General features: G+C 43.8%; 2 protein-coding genes across 2 annotated transcripts; one reads left to right on the top strand and one right to left on the bottom strand.

The window, feature by feature from the left end:
• Positions 1-248: 248 nt before the first annotated feature.
• Positions 249-20,313, bottom strand: LOC115143432 (bromodomain and PHD finger-containing protein 3-like). The gene is made up of 13 exons (XM_029683860.2): positions 19,971-20,313; positions 6,878-8,441; positions 6,510-6,666; positions 6,275-6,406; positions 5,926-6,054; positions 5,497-5,809; positions 5,021-5,299; positions 4,310-4,861; positions 4,062-4,131; positions 3,877-3,953; positions 3,572-3,702; positions 2,955-3,109; positions 249-2,806 (listed from the first exon to the last, which is right to left on the bottom strand). The coding sequence occupies exons 2-13, from the start codon at positions 8,389-8,391 to the stop codon at positions 2,611-2,613; spliced, it is 3,705 nt and encodes a 1,234-aa protein (XP_029539720.1). The 5' UTR covers positions 8,392-8,441; positions 19,971-20,313; the 3' UTR covers positions 249-2,610.
• On the top strand, positions 20,223-26,833 carry LOC115143431 (glutamate receptor U1-like). The gene is made up of 10 exons (XM_029683859.2): positions 20,223-21,433; positions 21,610-21,695; positions 23,396-23,427; positions 23,555-23,734; positions 23,921-24,144; positions 24,257-24,354; positions 24,480-24,697; positions 24,854-25,073; positions 25,263-25,507; positions 25,623-26,833. The coding sequence occupies exons 2-10, from the start codon at positions 21,626-21,628 to the stop codon at positions 25,722-25,724; spliced, it is 1,389 nt and encodes a 462-aa protein (XP_029539719.1). The 5' UTR covers positions 20,223-21,433; positions 21,610-21,625; the 3' UTR covers positions 25,725-26,833.
• The last annotated feature ends 220 nt before the right edge of the window (positions 26,834-27,053 follow it).

The following is a 27,053-nucleotide window of genomic DNA, read 5'->3' as shown; positions in this document are numbered from 1 at the left end:
AATGCTTTTTCCGGCCCACAGATCCTAGATTGGAGTTCCAATTTGTGGAGTTCTTTATTTAAAGACACTTGCTGCAAATTCTCCCGGCGGATACCGGGATCAACTATGATGTGTTATTTCATGAGTGGTGGAGGTTCAGTCTTACCTGATTTGACTGTTATGTTCAGTGAGTTCCTAAATAAATCCCAGGTTGCACAAACCACCTTGTCATTTTATAACTGCATGTTAGATTAAGACTGAAAACAAACAACCGTTTTAAACAATATTTATTTGAGAAAATATTGTTTGACAGATTTTAGATCTTGTGGTATAATTCAAATTACAAGATCCAGAACTCCTTTGAGCCACCTAATAAACAGGCTAGTAGGCTAGTGCACTTATGCCTAGACAACTACAGGGTTTTGTGCCAACTGACCACTAGGAAACATTGATACAAAGAGCTACAAAGCTTCCTACATCTTTTTCAATATTTATTTTTTTAAATAACAGACTCAATTGTCACAATATAAATTAAAATCTAATATTTCGATTTTTTTTGCATTCCTTAAATTACTTTGTGTATTATAAACACAGACATTTACATATATACAAATATGCATATGCACATAACCAAGTTTTTTTTTTTCCTTCATACCTATGGCTTCAGAGCTCAATCTACAAACCATTTCAAACTAACATTGTGCTTTTCAAGTCATTGGAGGGTTTGCAAATCACATCTTGCCACTGACTGGAATCCCAAGTTATTGACCTTATTGAAGTGGTTGCAGTGACCCATTTCCTAAGTCATGACGAGACATTCGAAAGTCCTGTTCCATCAAATAGCTGCAACAAGCACACCACCACCATTTCATATAAAAAAAAGAAAGAAACCCAGAAATAGCATCAATGTGTAAAAATGTATAAGAAGCATGGCATTTCAATGACAAATCTGAATATGCTTTGAATCAAGCAAATCCCCTTTGAGGATAAAATATATACAATGACTTTCTTTGTCTTGATTGACTTCTGGCTAAAACAAAATGTATATTATTACTAGACTCATTGCAACAGAGTGGTTGTGTAAAGTACTAAAAAGTAATCAATGAGTAATCAGATGTTATCTTAAAAAATATATATCCTAAAATCCATGTCTTTTAGGAACTCCTCCTTTCACATTTCCCCCCAATTTCCAAAATTATAACATTCCCCCTAAAAAAAAGTGTCAGAGTCAATCAGATCATCACTCATTTTAGGTAGTTGCAGCCAAATATATTGGCACCCTTGCACTTTTCTTAAATAATTCTCAGTCTTCTAAAATAAATTGAAATTACCAAAGAAAACGTTGATTTCCAAAAGTTATTGGATTGTCAACATTGCAGAACCATTTCTTTTTGGGGGGGGGGGGCTTCAGTTTACAATTTTTTTTCTGAAAATAAAAGCAAAATACCATGAACAACATTATTGGCATCTACAAGCTAATACTTGGTCACACAGCCTTTGGCCAAGTTGACTGCAAAATAACACCACAAATGATCTTGCTGCACCGTTCTACTGGCAATTTGGCCCACTCTTCAGCTGCAGACTGTTCCAATTCTGTAATGTTTGAGTGGTGCCGATCTCTCCATAGGTTTTGGATGGGATTCAGCTCTGGACTCCAGTACATTTCTGGATGTGTGTTTGGGTTGTTGTCCTGCTGGAAGACCCGCACCCTTCAAAAGAGACCCAGTTTTTGGACACTGAGTTGAACATTGTACTCCAAAACACCTTGTAAACATTCAAGGCCCCTACGTACCAGAGGCATCAAAGCAACCCCACACCTTCCCCATGTTTGAGTCTAGGGAGGGTGTTATTTTCTTTGAATGCATAATTTGGTCATTGGTAAACATAGGAAGACCCCACTCCTGAAAGAGACCAGAAAGCCCCATTGAACTTAATTATGCCTGGGGTTGCTTTGCTGCCTTTGGGGTCCTTGAATGTGTATAAGACATCATCAAATCATGAGATTATCAGGTGTTTGAGTACGATGTTCAACCCAGTGTCCAAAAACTGAGTCTCTGTTGAAGGTTGTGGGTCTTCCAGCAGAACAACTCAAATACACATCAAAAAGCAGCCAGGAATGATTCAAGAATAAAACAGTGAACTGTTCTGGAGTGGCCAGTGATACGTCCAGAACTGAATCCCATCAAAAACCTATGGAGAGATCGGCACCACTCAAACATTGAAGAATTGAAGCAGTCTGCAGCTGAAGCGTAGGACAAATTGCCAGTAGAACGGTGCATAATTATTTTTCAGTTAACTTAGCCAAAGGCTGGGCAACAAAGTATTAGCTCCTGCCAATAATGTTGTCCATTCCATTTGCTTTTATTTTTCTAAATTAGAATTGTTAACTTAAGTTTCCCCATAGCAAAATGGTGTATAGCAATGTTGACAATCCAATAGGAACATTATTTGAGAAGAAAGTTAATTATTTAAGAAAACTGTATATTGAACCACTCAAATTCCATGTCCACCTTCTAGTAAATGAATGAAGAAAATGTTATTTTCTCACTGAAGATTGGTGTTATTGGTGAGGGTTTGAGCAGTCCTAGCCAGACAGTTTGCAGTGGATTTGCAGACTGACACTAAAATCCTTCATATAAAATTGGAGGGGTTGAAAGTGAGGTTCCCCTTGACGTGGTTGATAACGTGGTTCAGGTGTATCATGGCACGGTCGTATGCCGTGTGTACAGACTTGCGGACGCTGGGCTTCTTGCCCTCCATCAGGCGCAGCTTGTCCACCGTGTCATCCATCCCCATTTGCAGCAACTTGTCCCGTGGCAGCCATTGCCTAAAAGGAAGAAAGAGGGTTCAAAAGAACACAAAAACATACAATAGAAGCAATCAATAGACACACACATCAACTACCCCAAAAAACTGCCGTAGCTAATTAATGTGAGACTAAACTTTAGGCAGAACACTCGTCTTGAATTTCTTACCAGGTCCTTTTGGTGTCGAAGAACAGCACAAGGTAGTGCCTCTCCCCGGTCTCCTTCTGCCTCCGCTCCCCCAGTTTTAACACGTCCCCAGGAGGCACGGGGATGGGGATGCCATTGTGAAGAAGCCCTTCCTGAGGCATGTCTGGGTCAACAACCTGGGGAAACCCTGTTAGTCTCTGTGGTACAACAATAGGCGAGTTGGTTTGGCATTGGCCGATGCCACGGTTGGGCAGGGTTTGCACATTTTAGACCATTCCATTGCTCATAAAATGAAAACTACACCCACCTCGGGAAACGAGTCATGCAAAACCAACTCGCTGAACTACATCGGGGCGGCAGGTAGCCTAGTGGTTAGAGCGTTGGGCCAGTAACTGACAGGTCGCTGGATTGAATCCCCGAGTTGACAAGGTAAAAATCTGTCGTTCTGCCCTTGAACAGGCAGTTAACCCACTGTTCTTAGGCCGTCATTGTAAATAAGAATTTGTTCTTAACGGACTTGCCTAGTTAAATAAAAGGTTAAACTTATCAACCATTGCTTGTGCCAACCCCCCAAAAATATTGAAAATCAGGCCAACCCTCTTATTGCAATGAATAAGTGACTGAAGTCATGTTCTCACCATTGCTGGGTATGATGGATATCCACGACACTTAGCCCAGACCAGGTCAAGTGGTGTGAGCTCTGTGTCACTATCAAAGGGCAAAAGCATACTTCCCCCAGAGCACAAACACAAAGATGTGGGATGTTGAACTGGAAAAATGGAAATGGTTGAGATGGAAAAATTATTTTCAGTAATGATTTTTAGAATTTTACAGGACTTACTATAATGTATAAATCTATATTTGCCAATATACGATTTACTGGAAATTGAAATTGGAGCTATTTTGTCTGACCCTAAGGTCTATGGTGCCTGAACACACTCACCTGAGCCTCCATTCTGGCTCTCTGGGACTTTAGCCAGAGCTGGTTTACCACGGCTGCGTTTGGGTGGCGGGGGGACACTTCATCCATAGACAGAACAAAGGAAAGAGGTATGTTATTTCTGAACATATCCATCTTGGAAATCAATCTCCATTTCAGAGGTATCATGTGTTTAGTGGGATCCTCACCTATGTTTTTGGTCATTGGATGCTATGTCTGAGGAGTCATCTTTGTGCTTTCCTAGACCATTTGTAAAGCCTAGTAGAATACAAATTCTGTACGTCATCATTATGATCTACACCTCTCTTCCCTTATGCAACTCACAAATAAAGGGTAAAGACATGGTTTCCTTAATAACAAGTAATAACTTATTACTCATCGCCTACAGCTTTAATGAAATGACAGAGCAAATGTAAATAACATTTTTTGTATCTACCTTCTACTTTGACAAGGGGGAGGGGCTTGTCTCCCTCGCTGTCAGAGCTGGGCCCTCTGGACCTCAGGCGGTGGGATGACGGTGAGGAGGGAGGGGCAGGGGTGGAAAGGGCAGTCTCACTGGGAGGTTTTATAATGGTGGGGGAACTGTCCAATCCATTGGTTTTACCCTCAGTGGTCCCTACATACTGTAACTGAGCTGCTCTAATCTTTGCCAGTCTCGCTCCATTTTTAGCTTTCTTGAACAGAACAGATGTCCGCCGGCCAACTCCAATCAAAGGACAGGCGTTAGTGGGGGGACTGGGAGTCTGTGAAGGAGAGAACTTTTCAGAATCCTCCTTCTGTTTGCACGGTGTCGCTGTCTCCTCAACTTCAGCATCATCATCACTCTGCCCTTTTCCCCCACTCGGCGAGGATCTCTGGCGTTTGTAAGAGCGCCCTGGTGACCTTCGCCCTGCGGTCACAAGGCCCAGTACGGGTGGCTCAGGTGGGGCATCGCCTGGCAGGGGGGACGACACTGGGCATGAAGACTCTAGTGTTGGTGGAGAGGCATCTGCAAGAAAGAAACATGCATTCACTTTGTTAGAATAATAAAATCAGAAATGCACAACAGCAAAATCATTAGCTAATTAAACTAACACATCCATACCAGAAAGACTAGTAGAGTTGGACAGCAACAAGCCCATAAACAATCAAAGTACATCCCTTTTACCTTTCCCCGGAGTAGAGGCTGATGTTAAAGGACTGTTCTCCACATTGTCCTTCTTTCCATTTTCTTCCTCCTCTTCCTCTTCTTCTTTCCCGTTGTGCGATTGTGAGCGCTGTTGTTTGTGCGTGACCGTGTTGATCTCTCTACGTAGCAGCCGGATGCGTTTGGTTCGTCCTCCACTGGAGCGCATGGATGCCACCATGTCCAGCTTCTCCAGCAGGGCCTTCAGCTGCTCCTCTGTGGACAGGTGGAGCCTGTTGTCTGGATCCAGGAGAGAGTCCACTGTACAGAACACAAAGGCCGTAAAAGAGAGAACAGGTAGATGAGATGAAGGATGAGAAAAATTCATTTCTGCAATGAAAAGCGCGATTGAATTTCTATAAATAATAATTATTTCTTATGTGTTTTACGATTGTGAAAAGGCATATTTTTCACAGGAAGCCATTCCAAGGCCAACCCAGTTGGTGTGCTCTGCTCACCGTCCTCCCAGGTGCATTGGTAGAAGCCATGCTTGTTAGGAGAGTCTGGGAGGTGCATGCCCGTGCTGGGGTCCAACCCGATGCTCTGCGCCTGTCTGTGGGCGTGGCGGAGGACGGCTCCTCCCACCTCCCGTAGGTGCAAGGCGGCTCGGTGGAACGCGGTCTCCTTGGAGTTGTACCTCAGGCAGTTGGACACCATGAGGTTAAAGTCCCCCTCCAGGTCGGTTGTGGAGCAGTAGGCATGGGCCTCCAGTTTGGCACGCATGCTGGATAAATCCATGGGCTTGGAGATGAACTCCAGATAGTCTGGCACCTTCAATTAAAAACATACAAATTAACAGACTATTCAAGAAAAGGAGACAACTGCAGTACTACTTGCTGAATTTTAAATCAATGCAAAAAGTGACCCATTTTTCTAACCTTACTAACCTCTGCTAGATTGACAGGCTGAGAGAAAATCTGTGCTGCGTCCTTCTCCTGAAGCTGGTCCAGGGTGGAACGCAGCAGTATTAACGCTGGGGTCAACTTCAGCTCCAGAGCAGCCTGTTGAAGTTTCATCTGGAGGGAGAGAGAGAAAGAGAGAGGGAGAGAGAAAGAGGGAGGGGGAGAGAAAGAGGGAGGGGGAGAGAAAGAGGGAATATAAAAAGGGTGCAGAGTCGTTTAAGGAAAGACATAAGAACGATACAGAGATTGTAAAAGTTAATTATTTTCATACGGTATATGCAGATGGTAACTCATGATTATATATTGACATTTTGTCCTCTGACTGAAACAGTACCTGCTCTCTCTTTAGTCTCTCTCTCTTGCGGACGAGTTCCACCAGGAGCCGGGCTCTCTCCAGGTCCTGCCGCAACTTCTGCCAGTACCGTAGCTCCTCCCTCGCCGCACAAAGCTTCTCATCTGGTTCCCTCTGAACACATGCACACACACATTCAGCTTCACAATTTCCATTTTACCATCAACATGAGATCTATAATTGACTTTAGGTCTCTCTCTCCCTGTATCTTCCTGACCTGCTCAGCAGTCTTGTGAGCCTGCAGATGCGAGTGCAGGCGCCGGATGAGAGGCATGCCATTTCGGGACTGACGTTTCAGCAGCCAGTAGTTGTGAAGCCTCTGAATGAACTGGTTCTTCCTCTGGACAGCAACCCCAATGCAAATCTTGTTCAGCCTGTTTACAACATAGCAATAACTGTTAATCATACGGCATCCTTCCACTGTATAGGTGGTGTATTAATAGTTAGTATAAGGCAGCTGTACTGTTACATTAAACAAGCTAAATAAATACACAAACGTGCATTCTACAAGCAAATATAGTTTATAAGGGAAAACTACTGCTACTGGAAGTGGTGTGTTAGGAGAAGGGGTGTCTGAGGTCAGACCTGTGAGAGGGGATTTGAGGCACCAGCAGCACAGGCACAGCAGAGCGACGGGTCGTCTGACCAGCTAGGCTCTTCTTTCCTTTCTTCTTCTTCTGGCCTTTGGGAGTCTTTTTACTGGGCGGTGCCGGGGGGCTCTGAGTGTATGACCTTTGACCCCTGTTCCCCCTGCCTCCCACCAGCCTTCCCTCCACCGCCTCATCACCTGACCCATCTCGCCGTGACCCGACTGGGGAGTGATTCTCACAGAAGGCAGTCTTCTTCACAGAGAAGGTGGTTCCGTTGACCCCAGTCTCCCGGACCGGGTCGATCTTCATGAAGAGGCCAGCCTTCTGGGCACAGCTGACATGGAAGGCCCGGTAACAGTTGGCCTTGTGGCACTGGATGGACGCGCCCCGGCCTTTCTGCTTGCACAGGTAGCAGGTGAGCTTCCAGCGGGCTGAGGGGATGTTCTTCACCCCCTCCACTGGCTCCAGGAATACCATGTTGGCAAAGCACACCTCTGGGATCCATATGGCACAGACAACGTGGGCCCAGCGTCCATCACTAGTCTGTTTGAAGGCACCTCCCCGGTTGGGGCAGAGCACACAGTCCACAGGGCGTGAGGGGGACTGCAGACAGCAGCGGCACAGCCACTGGCCCTCAGGAATGTAGGGCACACCGTAACACTCCTGGTGGACGGCCAGGTTGCAGATGTCACAGAACAGGATGACGTTGCTGTTGAGACACTCGTCGTCCAGGCAGACGCAGCAGAAGGCATCCTCGTCTATGGCACTCTGGGACAGGGCCTGGCTCCGTGACTCCAGGATGGACTCCCTCTCCAGACGGTCGATCAGCAGCTCAAAGGTGTCCGGGGAGACGGACGCGTGGCCATCAGATACCCTCTTCTGGTTGACCATCTCCAGCCAGGCCAGGTCCTCCTCGTCCATGTCGTACTCTGCCTCACAGTCCTGCTCCTCCCCTGACTTCTCTACGAAACGGTAGTAGGCCACAGGTAGGGGAGGTGTGTCTAAAGGACACGGACAGTCAAGCACGCGGAAGGTTGGCTCGGGGAGAGGGCTTTGGTGAGAAGGGTGTTGGGAGGAATTGGTGTGGCTTTGAGTGTACTGCTGACTGCCAGAACGTCGGCTCTGGTGAGATGAGGTTTTGCTTTCCCTCCTGCGGCCTTTTGGGTTGGGAGGTTTACGCCCTGGTCTGGCTCTGCTCTGGGTTTGTTCGCTGTTCTCTTTGTTACTGTTGCACTCAACAATGTCCTGAGCCATCATCTCATCCTCTGTGATGACTGGCAGAGGGTCGGTGATGCTGATCCTGTGAAGCCTTCCATCCAGGTCCACCTCCACCATCTTCTGGGCCTGCGCATAGGTCAAAGTTTCTCTAGATGGAGATAGCTGCAGTCTATAGGGGGAAGGTGGCCGCAGCTGAACACTGGAGTCCCTGCCCCTCCCCCTCCCTCTACCCCTGCCCATCTCAAGGCCAACTACTCCTGGCCTGCATCCTCTCCTCCGCAGCCTCCTCATGGGGGTTTGCACTAGCTTTCTAGATTGGAGAGGGCGAGGAGGACGGAGTTCTGCAAAAGAAGGAAAGAAAAAACCTAATCTGCTAAATTCAGAATTTCACAATAAGTCAATAGAGGAAATAATTAGAAGATATCATTCATGATATTTCAAATGTAGGCTGATTACATATCACATTAGGAGTTCACAGATAAGAAAAACCCATCAGAGTCAATTTGAAACAGTCAAACACCAACTCATCAACATACTGTAGCTAATCCACTCTCCAGTGCCAGCCAATGAGATATATTTATTTTCAAACCATCTTTAGAGCATTCGGAAAGCATTCAGACCCCTTGACTTTTTCCACGTTACAGCCTTATTCTAAAATGTATTAAATTAATTGTTGTCCTCATCAAATCTACACACAAAAACCGGTTTAGACATTTTTGAAAATCTATTAAAAACAGAACTACCTTATTTACACAAGCATTCAGACCCTTTTCTATGAGAGTCGAAATTGAGCTCAGGTGCATCCTGTTTCCATTGATCATCCTTCAGTCCACCTGTGGTAAATTAAATGGATTGAACATTTGGAAAGGCACACACCTGTGTATATAAAAAGTCCCACAGTTGACAGTGCATGTCAGAGCAAAAACCAAGCCATGAGTTCGAAGGAATTGTCTGTAGAGCTTCAAAACAGGATTGTCGAGGCACAGATCTGGGGAAGGGTACCAAAGCATTTCTGCAGCATTGAAGGTCCCCAAGAACACAGTGGCCTCCATCATTCTTGGAGGTTCCTAGAGCTGACCGCCTGGCCAAACTGAGCAATCGGGGGAGAAGGGCCTTGGGCAGGGAGAAGAGCAAGAACCCAATGGTCACTCTGACAGAGCTCCTCTGTGGAGATGGGATAACCTTTCAGAAGGACAACCATCTCTGCAGCACTCCAGCCTTTGTGGTAGAGTGGCCAGGCAGAAACCACTCCTCAGTAAAAAGCAAGACAGCCCGCGTGGAGTTTGCCAAACGGCACCTAAAGGACTCTCATAAACAAGACTCTGGTCTGATGAAACCCGGAATGCCAAGTGCCATGTCTTGAGGAAATCACTACGGAAATCCCTACGGTGAAGCATGGTGGTGGCAGCATTATGTGTGGGGACTTTTTTCAGGGACTGTGAGACTAGTCAAGATCAAGGGAAAGATGAACGGAGTAAAACAGAGAGATCCTTGATGAAGAGCGCTCTGGAGCAGGTTATGACCTCAAACTGGGGTGAAGATTCACCTTCCAATAGGACAACGACCCTAGGCACACAGCCAAGACGACGCAGGAGTGGCTTCGGGACAAGTCTTGGAATGTCCTTGAGTGGCCCAGCCAGAGCCTGGAACTGAAAATAGCTGTGCAGCAACACTCCCCCATCCACCCACAGAGCTTTAGAGGATTGGGTGAAACTCCCCAAATACAGGTGTGCCAAGCTTGTAGCATCATACCCAAGCAGACTTGAGGCTGTAATCGCTGCCAAAGGTGCTTCAACAAAGTACTGAGTAAAGGGTCTGAATACTTATGTAAATGTGACAGGTTTTTAGAAATTTGGCAAATGTATTAAAAATAAAAAACTGTTTTTGCTTTGTCATTATTGGGTATTGTGTGTAGATTGATGGAGAAAAAAACAATTTCATCCATTTTAGAATAAGGCTGTAACATAACAAAATGTGGAAAAAGTCGAGAGGTCTGAATACTTTCCGAATGCACTGTATCAAAACACAAGAGTATGTAGACAACCCTTAAAATTGTGGATTTGGCTATTTTAGCCACACCCATTGCTGACAGGTGTATACAATTAAAGTACGCAGCCATGCAATCTATATAGACAAACATTGTCAGTAGAATGGCCTTACTGAAGAGCTCAGTGACTTTCCACTGTTGTACTGCGCCATTTTCTTCCTGTTTGTGGCCTGTTAGCTTGCAAGATTCTTTCCATTCTCCTTTGACCGCGCATCAACGAGCTGTTTTTACCCACAGAACTGCCTCGGACTGGATTTGTATTTTTTGTCACACCATTATCGGTAAACCCTAGACACTGTCGTGCGCGAAAAGCCCAGGAGGCCGGCCGTTTCTGAGATACTGGAACCGGCAAGCCTGGCACCGATGCTCAAAGTCGCTTAGGAGTGGGTCTAGGGTTTCCGGGATGGTGGTATTGATGTGAGCCATGAAGTGCTTTGAAAGGCTGGTCAACTGAAGAACATACACACATCCATCTACTTTCCGCAGGTGCTGGAGTTGTAGGCAAACTCATGGAAAACAGAATGGAAAACGCTGCACACTGCTGCTCACATCAACACCATGATCCCGGACACCCTACACCCACTCCAATTTGCATACGGCTCAAACACTGCCCTTTCCCACCTGGACAAAAGGAACACCTATGTGAGAATGCTGTTCATTGATTCCTGCTCAGCATTCAACACCATAGCACATTCAAAGCTCACCACTAAGCTAAGGACCCTGGGACTAAACAGCTCCCTCTGCAACTGGATCCTGGTCTTCCTGACAGGCCAACCCCAAGTTGGTAAGGGTAGACAACAACACATCTGCTTCTGTGATCCTCAACATGGGGGCCCCTCAAGGGTGAGTGCAAGGTCCCCTCCTCTATCCCGTTCACCCACGACTGTGTGGTCAAGTACGACTCCAACACCATCATTAAGTTTGCCGACAATCACGAGACAGCTTATAGGGAGGAGGTGAGAGACAACAACCTCTACCGCAACGTGAGCAAGATAAAAGGAGCTGATCATAGACTACAGGAAAAGGAGGGCTAAGCACATCGACTGGGCTATAGTGGAATGGATCCTTTGTGTCCACTAACAAACTATCATGGTCCAAACACACCACGACAGTCGTGAAGAGGGCACAACAACGCCTTTTCTCCCTCAGGAGTTTGAAAATATATGGCATGGGTCCTCTGATCCTCAAAAAGTTCTACAGCTGCATCACCGCCTTGTATGGCAACTGCTCGGCATCTGACCGTAAGCTACAGAGGGTAGTGTGTATGGCCCATCACTGGGGCCAAGTGTCCTGCCATCCAGGACCTTTATACGGGGCGGCAGGGTAGCCTAGTGGTTAGAGAGTTGGACTAGTAACCGGAAGGTTGCAAGTTCAAACCCCCGAGCTGAGAAGATACAGATCTGTTGTTCTGGCCCTGAACAGGCAGTTAACCCACTGTTCCTAGGCTGTCATTGAAAATAAGAATTTGTTCTTAACTGACTTGCCTAATTAAATAAAGGTAAAAAAATAAAAATACCAGGCAGTGTCAGAGGATGGCCCTAAAAATTGTCAGACTCCAGCCACCAAAGTCAGACTTCCGGTTCCACATGGAAAGTCTACAGTAGGTCCAAAAGGCTCATTAACAGCTTCTACCCCCAAGTCATAAGACTGCTCAACAATGAAATAAATGGCTCCCCAGACAATTTGCATTGACTATTTGCATTTTTTTTTTTTACACTGTTGCTACTCGCTGTATATCATCTATACATAGTCACTTTATCCCTACCTACATGTACAGTACCAGTCAAAACTTTAGACACACCTCCTCATTCAAGGGTTTTTCTTTATTTTTACAATTTTCTACATTGTAGAATAATAGTGAAGAAATCAAAACTATGAAATAACACATGGAATCATGTAATAACCAAAAATGTTTTAAAAAATCTAAATATATTTTTAGCCACCCTTTGCCTTGATGACAGCATTACACACTCTTGGCATTCTCTCAACCAGCTGTGAGTATGGTTGAGAGAATCACCTGGAATTATTTTCCAACAGTCTTGACCGAGTTCCCACATATGCTGAGCACTTGCTGGCTGCATTTCCTTCACTCTGCAGTCAAATTCACCCCAAACCATCTCAATTGGGTTGAGGTCGGGTGATTGTGGAGGCCAGGTTATCTGATGGAGCACTCAATCACTCTCCTTCTTGGTCAAATAGCCCTTACACAGCCTGGGGGCATGTGGGGTCATTGTTCTGTTGAAAAACAAATGATAGTCCCACTAAGCGCAAACCAGACGGGATGGCATATCGCTGCAGAATGCTGTGGTAGCCATGCTGGTTAAGTGTGCCTTGAATTCTAAATAAAAATCACTGAGTGTCAACAGCAAAGTACCACCACACCTCTTCCTCCATGCTTCACGGTGGGAACCACACGGATATCATCCATTCACTTACTCTGCGTCTCACAAAAGACACACAGTTGAACCAAAAATCTCAAATTTGGACTGGTCTAGTGTCCATTGAGCATGTTTCTTGGCCCAAGCAAGTCTTTTATTGGTGTCTTAAAGTAATGACGGACTGTCATTTCTAGTTTCTTATTTGAGCTGTTTGTTCTTGCCATAATATAGACTTGGTCTTGTACCAAATCCTCTGTATTTAAACAATATATATATCACCTTTATTTAAACAGGTAGGCAAGTTGAGAACAAGTTCTCATTTACAACTGCGACCTGGCCAAGATAAAGCAAAGCAGTGCGACAAAAACAACAGAGTTGTAAGGAGGTAAGGCAATAAATAGGCCAATACTTGTGAAGTATGAACAATTGAGCAATTTACACTGGAGTGATATACAGTTGAAGTTGGAAGTTCACATACAACATAGCCAAATACATTTAAACTCAGTTTTTCACAATTTCTGGCATTTAATCCTAGTAAAAAGTCCCTGTCTTAGGTCAGCTTGGATCACCACCTCATTTTAAGAATGTGAAATGTCAGAATAATAGTAGAGAGAATAATTTTTTTCAGCTTTTATTTCTTTCATTACATTCCCAGTGGGTCAGAAGTTTACATACACTCCATTAGTATTTGGTAGCATTGCCTTTAAATTGTTTAACTTGGGTCAAATGTTTCAGGTAGCCATCCACAAGCTTCCCATAATAAGTTTGGTGAATTTTGGCCCATTCCTCCTAACAGAGCTGGCATAACTCAGTCGGGTTTGTAGGCCCCCTTACTCGCACAAGCTTTTTCAGTTCTGCCCACAAATTCTCTATAGGATTGAGGTCAGGGCTCTGTGAGGGCCACTCCAATACCTCGACTTTGTTGTCCTTAAGCCATTTTGCAACAACTTTGGAAGTATGCTTGGGGTCAATGTCCATTTGGAAGAACCATTTGCGACCAAGCTTAAACTTCCTGACTCATGTCTTGAGATGTTGCTTCAATAAATCCACATCATTTTCCTGTCTCATGTTGCCATCTATTTTGTGAAGTGCACCAGTCCCTCCTGCAACAAAGCACCCACACAACATGATGCTGCCACCCCCGTGCTTCACGGTTGGGATGGTGATCTTTGGCATGCAAGCCTCCCCCTTTTACCTCCAAACATAAATTATCATTATGGCCAAACAGTTCTATTTTTGTTTCACCAGACCAGAGGACATTTCTCCAAAAAGTACGATCTTTGTCCCCATGTGCAGTTGCAAACCGTAGTCTGGCTTTTTTATGGCGGTTTTGGAGCAGTGGCTTCTTCCTTGCTGAGCGGCCATTCAGGTTGTCAATATAGGACTCATTTTCCTGTGGATATAGATACTTTTGTACCGGTTTCCTCAAGCATCTTCACAAGGTCCTTTGCTGTTGTTCTGGGATTGACTTGCACTTTTCGCACCAAAGTACATTCATCTCTAGGAGACAGAACGCGTCTCCTTCCTGAGCGGTATGACGGCTGCGTGGTCCCATGGTGTCTATACGTGCATACTATTGTTTGTACAGATGAACGTGGTACCTTCAGGCGTTTGGAAATTGCTACCAAGGATGAACCAGACATGTGGAGGTCTAAAATTTTTTCCTGAGGTCTTGGCTGATTTATTTAGATTTTCCCATGGTGTGAAGCAAAGAGGCACTGAGTTTGAAGGTAGGCCTTGAAATACATCCACAGGTGCACCTCCAATTGACTCAAATGATGACAATTAGCCTATCAGAAGCTTCTAAAGCCATGACATAATTTTCTGGAATTTTCCAAGCTGTTTAAAAGGCACAGTCAACTTAGTGTATGTAAACTTCTGACCCACTGGAATTGTGAAACAGTGAAATATAAGTGAAATAATCTGTCTGTTAACAATGGTTGGAAAAATTACTTGTGTCATGCACAAAGTAGATGTCCTAACCGACTTGCCAAAACTATAGTTTGTTACACCTAAGTGTATGTAAACTTCCGACTTCAACTGTGTGTGCAGATGAGGACGTGCAAGTAGAAATACTGGTGTGCATAAGAGCAGAAAAACAAATATGGGGATGAGGCAGGTAGTTGGTTGGATGGGCTATTTACAGATGGGCTGTGTACAGTTGCAGCGATCGGTGAGCTGCTCTGACAGCTGATGCTTGAAGTTAGTGAGGGAGATATGACACTCCAGCTTCAGTGATTTCGTTCCAGTCATTGGCAGCAGAGAACTGGAAGGAAAGGCGGCCAAAGGAGGTGTTGGCTTTGGGGATGACCAGTAAAATATACCTGCTGGAGTGCGTGCTACGGGTGGGTGTTGCTATGGTGACAAGTGAGCTGAGATAAGGCGGAGCTTTACCTAGCAAAGACTTATGGATGACCTGGAGGCAGTGGGTTTGGCAATGAATATGTAGCGAGGACCAGCCAACGAGAGCATACAGGTCGCATCGGTGGGTAGTATATGGGGCTTTGGTGACAAAACAGATGGCACTGTGATAGACTGCATCCAATTTGCTGAGTAGAGTGTTGGAGGCTATTTTGTAAATGACATCGCTGAAGTCAAGGATAGGTAGGATAGTCAGTTTTACGAGGGAATGTTTGGCAGCATGAGTGAAGGAGGCTTTGTTGCAGAATAGGAAGCCGATTCTAGATTTAACTTTGGATTGGAGATGGTTAATGTGAGTCTGGTAGGAGAGTTTACAGTCTAGCCAGACACCTAGGTATTTATAGTTGTCCACATATTCTAAGTTAGAACGGTCCAGAGTAGTGATGCTAGTCGGGCGGGTGCGGGCAGCGATCGGTTGAAGAGCATGCATTTCATTTGACTAGCATTTAAGAGCAGTTGGAGGCCACAGAAGGAGTGTTGTATGGCGTTGAAACTCGTTTGGAGGCTAGCCAGTCATTAGAGAAACTAAGGCTGTTGAGTCTGCCGATAAGAATACGGTGATTGACAGAGTCAAAAGCCTTGGCCAGGTCGATGAAGACGGCTGCAAAGTACTGTCTTTTATCGATGGCGGTTATGATATCGTTTCGGACCTTGAGCGTGGCTGAGGTGCACCTGTGACCAGCACGGAAACCAGATTGCATAGCGGACAAGGTACAGTGGGATTCAAAATAGTTGGTGTCTGTTTGTTCACTTGGCTTTCAAAGACTTTAGAAAGGCAGGGTAGGATAGATATAAGTCTGTAACAGCGTGGGTCTAGAGTGTCTCCCCCTTTGAAGAGGGGGATGACCGCAGCCGCTTTCCAATCTCCAATTTAGGAATCTCAGATGATATGAAAGAGGTTGAACAGACTAGTAATAGGGGTTGCAACAATGGCAGGGGATAATTTAGGAAGAGAGGGTCCAGATCGTCCAGCCCAGCTGATTTGTATGGTTCCTGATTTTGCCGCTTTTTCAGAACATCAGCTGTCTGGATTTGGGTGAAGGAGAAGCAGGGGGGGGGTGTATTTATCAGTGGTGAGTGTTTCCTAGTCTCGGTGCAGTGGGCAGGTGGGAGGAGGTACTCATATTCTCCATGGACTTTAGTGTCCCAAAACTTTTTGGAATTAGTGCTGCAAGATGCAAATTTCTGTTTGAAAAAGCTAGCCTTTGCTTTCCTAACTATGTATTTTGGTTAGTGACTTCCCTGAAAAGTTGCATATCGCGGGGACTATTTGAAGCTAGTGCAGTACACACAGGGTGTTTTTGTGCTCGTCAAGGGCAGTCAAGTCTGGAGTGAACCAAGGGCTGTATCTGTTCTTAGTTCTAAATTTTTTGAAAGGGGCCATGCTTGTTTAAGATGGTGAGGAAAGCACTTTTAAAGAACAACCAGGCATCCTCTACAGACGAGATGAGGTCAATATCCTTCCAGGATACCTGGGCCAAGTCAATTACAAAGGCCTGCTTGCAGAAGTGTTTTAGGGAGCGTTTGACAGTGATGAGGGGTGGTCTTTGACCACGGAACCATAACGGATGCAGGCAATGAGGCAGTGGTCGCTGAGATCCTGTTTAAAAACACAGAGGTGTATTTAGAGGGAAAGTTGGTCAGGATGATACAGTGGGGCAAAAAAGTATTTAGTCAGCCACCAATTGTGCAAGTTCTACCACTTAAAAAGATGAGAGAGGCCTGTAATTTTCATCATAGGTACACTTCAACTATGACTGGGGCGGCAGGGTAGCCTAGTGGTTAGAGCATTGGACTTGTAACCGGAAGGTTGCAAGTTCAAACCCCCGAGCTGACAAGGTACAAATCTGTCGTTCTGCCCCTGAACAGGCAGTTAACCCACTGTTCCTAGGCCGTCATTGAAAATAAGAATTTGTTCTTAACTGACTTGCCTGGTTAAATAAAGGTAAAATAAATAAAAATGACAGACAAAATGAGAAGAAAAAAAATCCAGAAAATCACATTGTAGGATTTTTAATGAATTTATTTGCAAATTATGGTGGAAAATAAGTATTTGGTCAATAACAAAAGTTTATCTCAATACTTTGTTATATACCCTTTGTTGGCAATGACAAAGGTCAAACGTTTTCTGTAAGTCTTCACAAGGTTATCACACACTGTTGCTGGTATTTTGGCCCATTCCTCCATGCAGATCTCCTCTAGAGCAGTGATGTTTTGGGGCTGTTGCTGGGCAACACAGACTTTCAACTCCCTCCAAAGAATTTCTATGGGGTTGAGATCTGGAGACTGGCTAGGCCACTCCAGGACCTTGAAATGCTTCTTACGAAGCCACTCCTTCGTTGCCCGGGCAGTGTGTTTGGGATCATTGTCATGCTGAAAGACCCAGTCACGTTTCATCTTCAATGCCCTTTCTGATGGAAGGAGGTTTTCACTCAAAATCTCACGATACATGGCCCCATTCATTCTTTCCTTTACACGGATCAGTCGTCCTGGTCCCTTTGTAGAAAAACAGCCCCAAAGCATGATGTTTCCACCCCCATGCTTCACAGTAGGTATGGTGTTCTTTGGATGCAACTCAGCATTCTTTGTCCTCCAAACACGACGAGTTGAGTTTTTACCAAAAAGTTATATTTTGGTTTCATCTGACCATATGACATTCTCCCAATCTTCTTCTGGATCATCCAAATGCTCTCTAGCAAACTTAAGATGGGCCTGGACATGTACTGGCTTAAGCAGGGGGACATGTCTGGCACTGCAGGATTCGAGTCCCTGGCGGCGTAGTGTGTTACTGATGGTAGGCTTTGTTACTTTGGTCCCAGCTCTCTGCAGGTCATGCACTAGGTCCCCCCGTGTAGTTCTGGGATTTTTGCACACCGTTCTTGTGATCATTTTGACCCCACGGGGTGAGATCTTGCGTGGAGCCCCAGATCGAGGGAGATTATCAGTGGTCTTGCATGTCTTCCATTTCCTAATAATTGCTCCCACGGTTGATTTCTTCAAACCAAGCTGCTTACCCATTGCAGATTCAGTCTTCCCAGCCTGGTGCAGGTCTACAATTTTATTTCTGGTGTCCTTTGACAGCTCTTTGGTCTTGGCCATAGTGGAGTTTGGAGTGTGACTGTTTGAGGTTGGGGACAGGTGTCTTTTATACTGATAACAAGTTCAAACAGGTGCCATTAATACAGGTAACGAGTGGAGGACAGAGGAGCCTCTTAAAGAAGAAGTTACAGGTCTGTGAGAGCCAGAAATCTTGCTTGTTTGTAGGTGACCAAATACTTATTTTCCACCATAATTTGCAAATAAATTCATTAAAAATCCTACAATGTGATTTTCTGGATTTTTTTCCTCATTTTGTCTGTCATAGTTAAAGTGTAGCTATGATGAAAATTACAGACCTCTCTCATCTTTTTAAGTGGGAGAACTTGCACAATTGGTGGCTGACTAAATACTTTTTTGCCCCACTGTATCTATGAGGGTGCCCATGTTTATGGATTTGGGGTTGTACCTGGTAGGTTCCTTGATAATTTGTGTGAGCTTGAGGGCATCTATCTTAGATTGTAGGACGGCCGGGGTGTTAAGCATATCCCAATTTAGGTCACCTAGTAGTATGAACTCTTGACGATAGATGGGGTGCAATCAATTCACATCCCTACCTTGTCACAACACAACTGATTGGCTCAAACACATTGAGGAAAGAAATTCCACAAATTAACTTTTAACAAGGCACACCTGTTAATTGAAATGCATTTCAGGTGACTAACTCATGAAGCTGGTTGAGAGTATGCCAAGAGTGTGTAAAGCTGTCATCAAGGCAAAGGCGGCTACTTTGAAGAATCTCAAACACTTTTTTGGTTACAACATGATTCCATGTGTAAAAATAATAGTAAAAATAAAGAAAAACCCTTGAATGAGTAAGCGTCCAAACTTTTGACTGGTACTGCACATATTACCTCAATTACCTCAATTACCTTGACTTTCCTGTACCAGCACATATGACTCGGTACCGGTACCCCTTGTAACCAGCCTCGTTATTGTTATTTTATTCAGTTACTTTTTATACTTGTTTATTTTGTAAACATTTTCTTAAAAACGGAATTGTTGGTTAAGGGCTTTTAAGTACACCAGTAGGTCTACACGATTTGATTTGGAGGTCACTCATTTTGGCTGTTCTAAAGTTCAATTAACAGTAACTGAATACCCTGATGCCTGTCTGCCTGCTTTATATAGCATGTCACGAACACGTGACTCACAGTCTGTAGGACCGAACCATTTTCGTGAATGTGGTGGTTGTACCTAATAAACTGGCCACTGAGTGTATAAATAAACATCATTGGTGCCAGTCTGCAACAAGTTTGTGCAAGACAAGAGAGACTCACATGAACATGTGCATTACATTCTATTTCTGGACAAAATAGCCACACAGCAAAAAATATTTGGCCTACTGATTTTACTAGTCATCTGCAATCTAAAACAAATGAGTGTTTTTCTGATATGCTATTAATTAATCTAAAAGTAATTTGGTATTACACAAGAGTTTAGAACCTGCGAACATGACACTCGAGAGTACATCTCGACATCCAATCACGTCTCGAGACCATTGCACACGTATTTTTCTTGCCAATCAACTGCTCGTATTATTTTCTGCTTACAGCTGAACATAAGATATAGTTGGGTTGCGGGGCGCTAAATACCAAACCGAGTATCCCGACTGTCAGCCATTTTATCCGTTCAACAACATTTGCAGTCAACACTATTATTGTGAACTGATACGCAACCGATAAAAACAATGGCAACAGCACAACCGGGGCACTATAGCCAGATTAACACTGTGCACAACTGTACAATTGCCATGTCGGCTAGATTGCCGTAATTATATGCGTCCTCGTATGTGTACGCAGGCTACAGACCCTTCAGTATAACTAGGTTAGCGCAAACTAGCTTGTACATAACTAGCTCGACATGACGAACGCCACATCTTATGAAGCAAAAACAAACAAGTCAGCCAAAATGTCGGAAGTGTTTACCTTGTTTAACGTGATCCTATGGTATGCGCAAGCCAGAGAAAGGTAATATTAGATAGCTAATGTTGAAATACGACCGAAAAGGACCTCCTAATAACAAGCTAGGGCATTGCTAGCCGGTAATTTCAGGGGCGACAGCGTCATCTTCAGCACTTCAGTCCTCCATGGTGACTTCAGACAAATGCTCAAACTCGACCTGGTTACATATCTGTGATTTAGACGTTTTCAACTGGAAATATATACACTAATTGTTACATAAAATTATGTAAGATATGTCAGGTTGATGTAGCTAGCTAGATATTCAGTCAAGATGGCTTGAAAAATACGCCCCTTTGGGGGAAAAAAAACTAGCACAGCCAATTGTGCGTCCTATTTTTGCCGCGTACACAGCGCGCATTCGATTATGATTGGCCGACACAGAAACCCCATTGCATCGAGTTGCAACGGGAGCACATATTAGCGCAAATCGTTGAGAAAAACTCATCGACATTTCTTGCGCGCCTTAACTTCATTATCGACGCACAACAGTATTTCACACCTGTTACGTCCAGTACAGTGTTGCTTAGAAGTTGTATTCCTTTTGATACGTTGGTTACGGTAAAAAAAAAATGGTGAACCAGGTGCATAATGTAGGCTGTGCCTGTATGCATAATCTTTTTCTGCATAGTTACTGAACTTGTCACAATTTATAGCAGATACAAAAAAATTGATTTTGATTAATGAAGGGGCCACATATATGCAGCCAAGATTTAGACATGTAAGAGGAATAGCGCCATGCAGGTGAACTAGCCAGGTCCGGGGTGGCAGGGTATCCTAGTGGTTAGAGTGTTCGACTAGTAACCGGAAGGTTGCAAGTTCAAACCCCTGAGCTGACAACCTACAAATTTGTCGGTCTGCCCCTGAACAGGCAGTTAATCCACTGTTCCTAGGCCGTCATTGAAAATAAGAATTTGTTCTTAACTGACTTGCCTAGTTAAATGAAGGTAAAAAATAAAAAAAACTAGCCAACTCTCTTTGCTGTTTACACTACACACATTCCCACCCCCTTTCTTTGTCAATGTTTTTTTTTTAAACCTTTTCTTTATTATTTGTTCAGGAACCTTGCTCTGTAAACAGGTGTGAACCTGAGACTGACTTCAAACCATTCACAATGAATTTGGCAGATTATAAGATTTTTCTCAATTATAACAGCCTGTGATACAGGCTTGGATATGGGTGATTCTGTGTTTGAATCTTCCAAACATATTATTAAGTGACACATTCACAGGGGACAAACTCTTTGTCTGTCCCCCACCCCCCTTTAAAATCTCATTCTCCACCCACAAAAAAGTCCATTGGCTGTTTTAGCAACTATGTTGTGTTGGGATGAATATTTATCATCCTCATTTTCCCTAGTTCATCAGGATCAGTTTATAGTTGGAAGGTTCAACACAGCAGACTCAATTTACAGCTAACAATCCTGTCAGGTATGGAGATATTTTTCATTTGTTTATTGTCATAGATTTAATATGCCCATGCTTCATACCTAGGGTATTTTTTGTCAGCTGTTTAATTGTATTCCTTAATTTAGTCCCTGAGTTTTTTTATTCTCTGAATTTAATAGTTTGTAATATCAATCACATTGATTGTTTTACATCATTAGGATCAAAGGTGAAACCATGAGGGTGCTGGAGGGTGTTGTAGTGTGCACCGTGGTGCTTCTACTGTCCCTAGGGAGCTGTGCTGCAGGTAATGCAATGTTTAACATACATCCTACTGTGCTTAGAAACCCAGTGAGTGGTTTGCCTGTTTGTCTTTCACTTAAGCAAACAAAATTGTGTAAAACAGGAATCTTGACATACATGGGATTCACCGTAACCTTGTCCCAGATGCGTTTGTGCTCTTCCCAATGCTGTTATTGTCTGGCGTTACAGGAAAAACATTCTATTGTTAATAACCTCTAAAGAGCTGGAGCAGAACATTGCAGATTGGTTTGGTATGACAATGAGTGACAAGGAGTTGGCATCAGGGGCAGACAGCGATTTCGGGGCCCATTTCAAAATTCTGTTGATGGGCCCCTTAACACCCAAAGGAGACATTTCCCCCATAAATGTACTGCTAGATTATTATTATCCCACAATTAAAAATGAAATGTATAGGGCCTATAAAGATGTTGAGTGAGTGGCTCACTGACATTTGTGTGAAAAATATATAACTAAAATAGTCCAAAATCAGTCAGTGTGGGCAGCTGGGGTCCATTTAATTTGAAACCTATGAAACATAGCTAAGTCCACCTATTGTTAGCATGATGACACAAACAAACTGGGACTCAGGCTAAATTCATGTGAAAATTACATACTGGATCTGTACTTTAGATGTTTTTCTTTAGCCGTTGGACCAGTCATTGCACTGGTGGCAGTGTGACAGTGGATATGCTCATTTTGGTGCCAGACTCCTCATGTCCTCTCTGCTTGACGTGGTATAGTTTCTCAGGCCTTGACGAGTCATAAATGGGGTGACTGTCAGCTGGGCATGGCATCAAAGTGAGGGGCCGCATCCTGTCTGGCACACACACACCATACCCCACTCTGATAGAAAAAGAAGAGAGCCAGCTGACATGATCACAAAAATCCTTGTGTTTAAGTGTAGCCAAATAGTGACAGGGCCATTGAGAGCTTGTATGTGTGTCATATTTTGAATAGGAGGAGCTGATGTGTGTGTCAGGATCGCCCTATGGTATTGATGGAACCCTGAGGCCTTAGCCTGAATCAAGGCTTTTGATAATCTTAGACTGCCCTCCCACCCCATAGTGCCATGGCTTTGTGATGGCTTGAATTAACTCACTAACTGGTTTTTGGCTATAAATAGATCTTGGGGGTTTTCAACATTTTCAAGAGGGAAAAGAGATTGGCCAGATCTCTGGGATGCCGGAAACCAGTGGTGATGAGTAAGAAGGCATCAATGCACCCCCACATTCACCCTCACTATCTGCAAAGGGGTCACTGACTTAGGGTATAAGGCCTAAAGAAGGCCACAATACAAAGAGCTCTTTGATTCCGCCTGCTAAATTTGGAAGGTGCTCCCATTGCACTCAGACTGAAAGAAAAACTCAGTGATGTTAAACCAGTGGGACTGGAAAGACGCTTTGGCAATATCTCAATGCCGATGGAGAAGTTCTGCTCAAGCCTGCTGCCGGTTCCCTCTCCTCTGTCTCTTCAATGTGTCAGCATGTACGTTGTTGTCCTCATGTGTATATTCCTTTATTAAATTGAAATGATGTATTGATGCTCTTAGAAAGCACTAAAAATGTTCCACTGTTGGAGATGCTGCGAATCCTAATTGATTTAACTAAAGATGTAATTGGACATGTTCAAATACAACTTCATTTGGATGTGGGTGCTCTGAATCAAGATAACCTCTATATTTTACTATCTTTTTTCCCTTATCAGTGCGACCAGACTTGACAATCACTACAATAAAGGTAGTAAGATACGTGTTTCTGACACTATACTTTATTGCCTGAAAGCATTTTATTTTCAAATTCAAGACATTTGCTGCTGTATAAATATGATTACATCAGAATGGTTCCTTTGTGTCCCATCTTTCAGCAAGATCCATACACCATGTCCAAAGGCTCTCAGCTGGAAGGGTACTGCATGGACCTGCTGTCTGAACTGGCCAAGAAACTGAGCTTCAAATACAACGTGCACCTGGTGAAAGATGGGTCCTATGGCAGGCAGGATGAGAGTGGGGCCTGGAACGGGATGATCGGTGAGGTGGTGAGAGGGGTGAGTAAAGCTAGCATTTTCATACATAGGTGATTATAGTACAAAAAAAATCGACTCACACATCTGCTTATGATAGATACTGTACAGATGTGACTATAACCATGTGTGATGTTATTAATGCAGATAAAAAACAAATGTATAATGTGCTAGTCCATAAAATATTAATATATATTCTTGTCCCTGTAGGAGGCAGACCTGGCGATTGCTCCTCTTACCCTTACTGCTGCCCGGGAGAAGGCTGTGGGGATGACCAAACCCTTCATGCAGACAGGCATCAGTATTCTCCTGAGGAAAGACATCTCAGAAGAGGCTGGCTTCTTTGACTTCCTTACCCCCTTCTCAGTAGACACCTGGGTGGGGATCCTCGCTGCGTACCTGGGGACTGCTGTCTGCTTCTGTGTAGTAGCCAGGTGAGTGGTTATTGTGATGAACTTTCGTCAGAAAATACATTTATCGTGTGCCTGACCGGAGCCTTTTACAAGTAGAATTTAAAGACGGTTACACAAAACTCTTTCAACACAGACTCAGCCCATGTGAGTGGAGTCAACCCCAGACTGAGAAAAACAGCTTCACTCTCAGCCACAGTCTGTGGTACACCGCTGGAGCCCTCACTTTACAGGGTAACTAACAGGGATTTAACCAGGCATTTCAACCAATAGCTTACCCACAGCAGTACAACATAAGAGCTTAGGAGGAGCTTGGTGGTTTGGTCTTCTGATTTAGTATTCCTTTATCTTATTCTCAGGTACCGGTCCACACCCCAAAGCTTTATCAGGACGCATTATCTGCTGCACCTGGTGGTTGTTTGGTCTGGTCCTCTTGGCCTGCTATTTCTCCAACCTCAGCACCTCTCAGGGCTCAGACTCCAATTCACTGATGGTGAAAGGGTTTGAGGACCTGGCCAACCAGCAAGGGATTGAGTATGGGACCCTGTCTGGCTCCTCTACACTTGCCTACTTCAAGGTGAGGCCAGTGTACCTCGCCACACCTGGCCCTCCTATATCCCACTTTTTCCCATCAAAGGATTAGGCTCACGTGTCAGTGTCTCAGTTCTGTCAGTTCTCTCAGCAGCATACTGACTTTTTCTTCCTCTCCGTCCGTGTTCCCCCCTTGGTGTAGAACTCTAATAACCCAACTTACCGCAAGATCTATGAGCACATGGAAAGAACCAAGAGTTTTGTGTCGTCAATGGATGAGGGTGTTCGCCGGGCAAAGGAGGGCAACTTTGCCTTCATTGGAGAGTCTGTGTCACTGGACTTGGCGGTGGCACGTCACTGTGAGCTGATCCGTGTCCATGAGGTCATCGGCATGAGAGGGTACAGCATTGCAGGCACCCTGGGTGAGCCATGTAGTCTAGGCCAATAGTGAGATCTCATGCAACACATATTGACTGAAACTTTTAAAAACTGTTCCTGTAAATCAAAATAGCAAGGCACCAAGATATTCATGCGATCCACATATTGGCTTATGGTTGATTTTATGACAACAAGCCAGCTGACATGCAAATGGTACTGTTTGTGTCATTCAGGTTCTCCCGTGCTGAAGAACCTGAGCGTGGCCATCCTGCAACTGAGTGAGGCAGGGGAGTTGTCCTACCTGCGCAGTAAGTGGTGGGCCAGCAGCTGCATGGCAGACCCAGCCAAGGCCTCCTCCCTGCAGCCCCACAGCCTGAAGGGCATGTTTCTGGTGCTGGCCCTGGGCCTGGGACTGGGGGTGCTGCTGGCTGTCCTGGAGCTCACCGCCAAGTCCCGGAACGGTGCTGGGGAGCAGAGGGTGAGCTAGTCACTGCTGGTTTAACACTGGAGCATTGTGTGAATATTTCGTATGAATGGATTAGCAGATTTCCTGGTCAAGATCTCTAAACATCCATACAATTTGCTCCCCACAGAAATCATGTTGCACAGTGTTGTCTGAAGAACTGAGTCAGCGTTTCAGGGGCACCACCACCAATGAGAAGAGAAGTGAGGAAACAGACAAAGAAAAAGCATGAGGAGACATGATAGTATACGATAATATATACAGCCTGAAAAAGCAAATGTCTCCATGCAGGTCTTGACATGAGTCATGGCTTGTATACTTATTTTCAATACTATCTACCACAGTGAGACAGAGTGTATCAGAAAGGCTTCCAGACTGTTATATGATATGTTTATTAACAGAGTGATACATAAACAGTGAAGTCAATTAACAATACTACTGAAGTACTATGTTTAAAAACAATTATATGATAGCAGAGCATTTTACTGAGAAAATCAACATGTATATTTACTGTTACAAAACAAGTCATGTGTACTGATTTATACATATTTAAGGGGTGTGCAAAAATAGAAATTAAACATGAAGATCCAAGTCAAGTCATCTGTAAATTATGAAAAATTATCAGTTTCAAAGAGTTTACATTTCAGTACTTTTGTTCGGAACAAATACTGAGAACAGATTACTGCTATTAATTGTATGATGCAATACATTTGTTTCAAAGTAGATTATTAATTTACATATTGTAGATACTAAGTAAACCTAACTGTTTTTTAAAAGTAGATTATTAATTTACATATTGTAGATACTAAGTAAACCTAACTGTTTTTGTACAATTGGCAGCACACATTATGCGCATTCCTTTCGAAACTATAAAACTGTTATCTACATTTTTTTGGTTATTATAGAACTCAACATATATTAAAAAAAAGCATTGTCATAGAATGATGTTGATGTAAAAGTTACGGCACACCTTTCAATAAAACCAGTCTAATAATGAATATATGTTCCATATATATGTTTCAATCAGAACTATTTACCACTTGGTAATACATTCTATTTACAATACATGCATCTTGATGCAAAAATCAAAATACACACGTCAAAAAGTAGGTGATTACATTATACTAATAAACTTGTTTGGGCTCCTGTAGTGATCCTGCGTGTGTACCTGACAGTACAGATCACAGTGGTACATTTTGTACAAGCACCGAGAATCTAGATATAAGCAAGGTAATGCTATATGTTTAGAGTGTATTTCATATTCCTATGTTTAATCCAATGCTGCTCACTGCTGTGATTCTTGTAATGGCTGACTACTATCACATGGAGTAAATAAACACATCAAATAACATCATTCCAGGTCATCAATCAACATCGATTTTGTACTGTCGAATGATCTGAGCATACAGGTTTCTACTAAACACATTGTGACTCATTCAAAACAATACATCTTTAACACTGGCATGCTCTCCAGCTGTGATACAATAAGACAATCTAATAAGATTCCCTCTTACCGTCAAAAAAAGAGTGGCGAACTACAGCGGATCTCCCTTATCTTCTG

The sequence above is a fragment of the Oncorhynchus nerka genome, linkage group LG15 (assembly GCF_034236695.1).
Source record: "Oncorhynchus nerka isolate Pitt River linkage group LG15, Oner_Uvic_2.0, whole genome shotgun sequence".
NCBI lineage: Eukaryota > Metazoa > Chordata > Actinopteri > Salmoniformes > Salmonidae > Oncorhynchus > Oncorhynchus nerka.
This window is presented reverse-complemented; position numbering and strand designations above follow the sequence as displayed.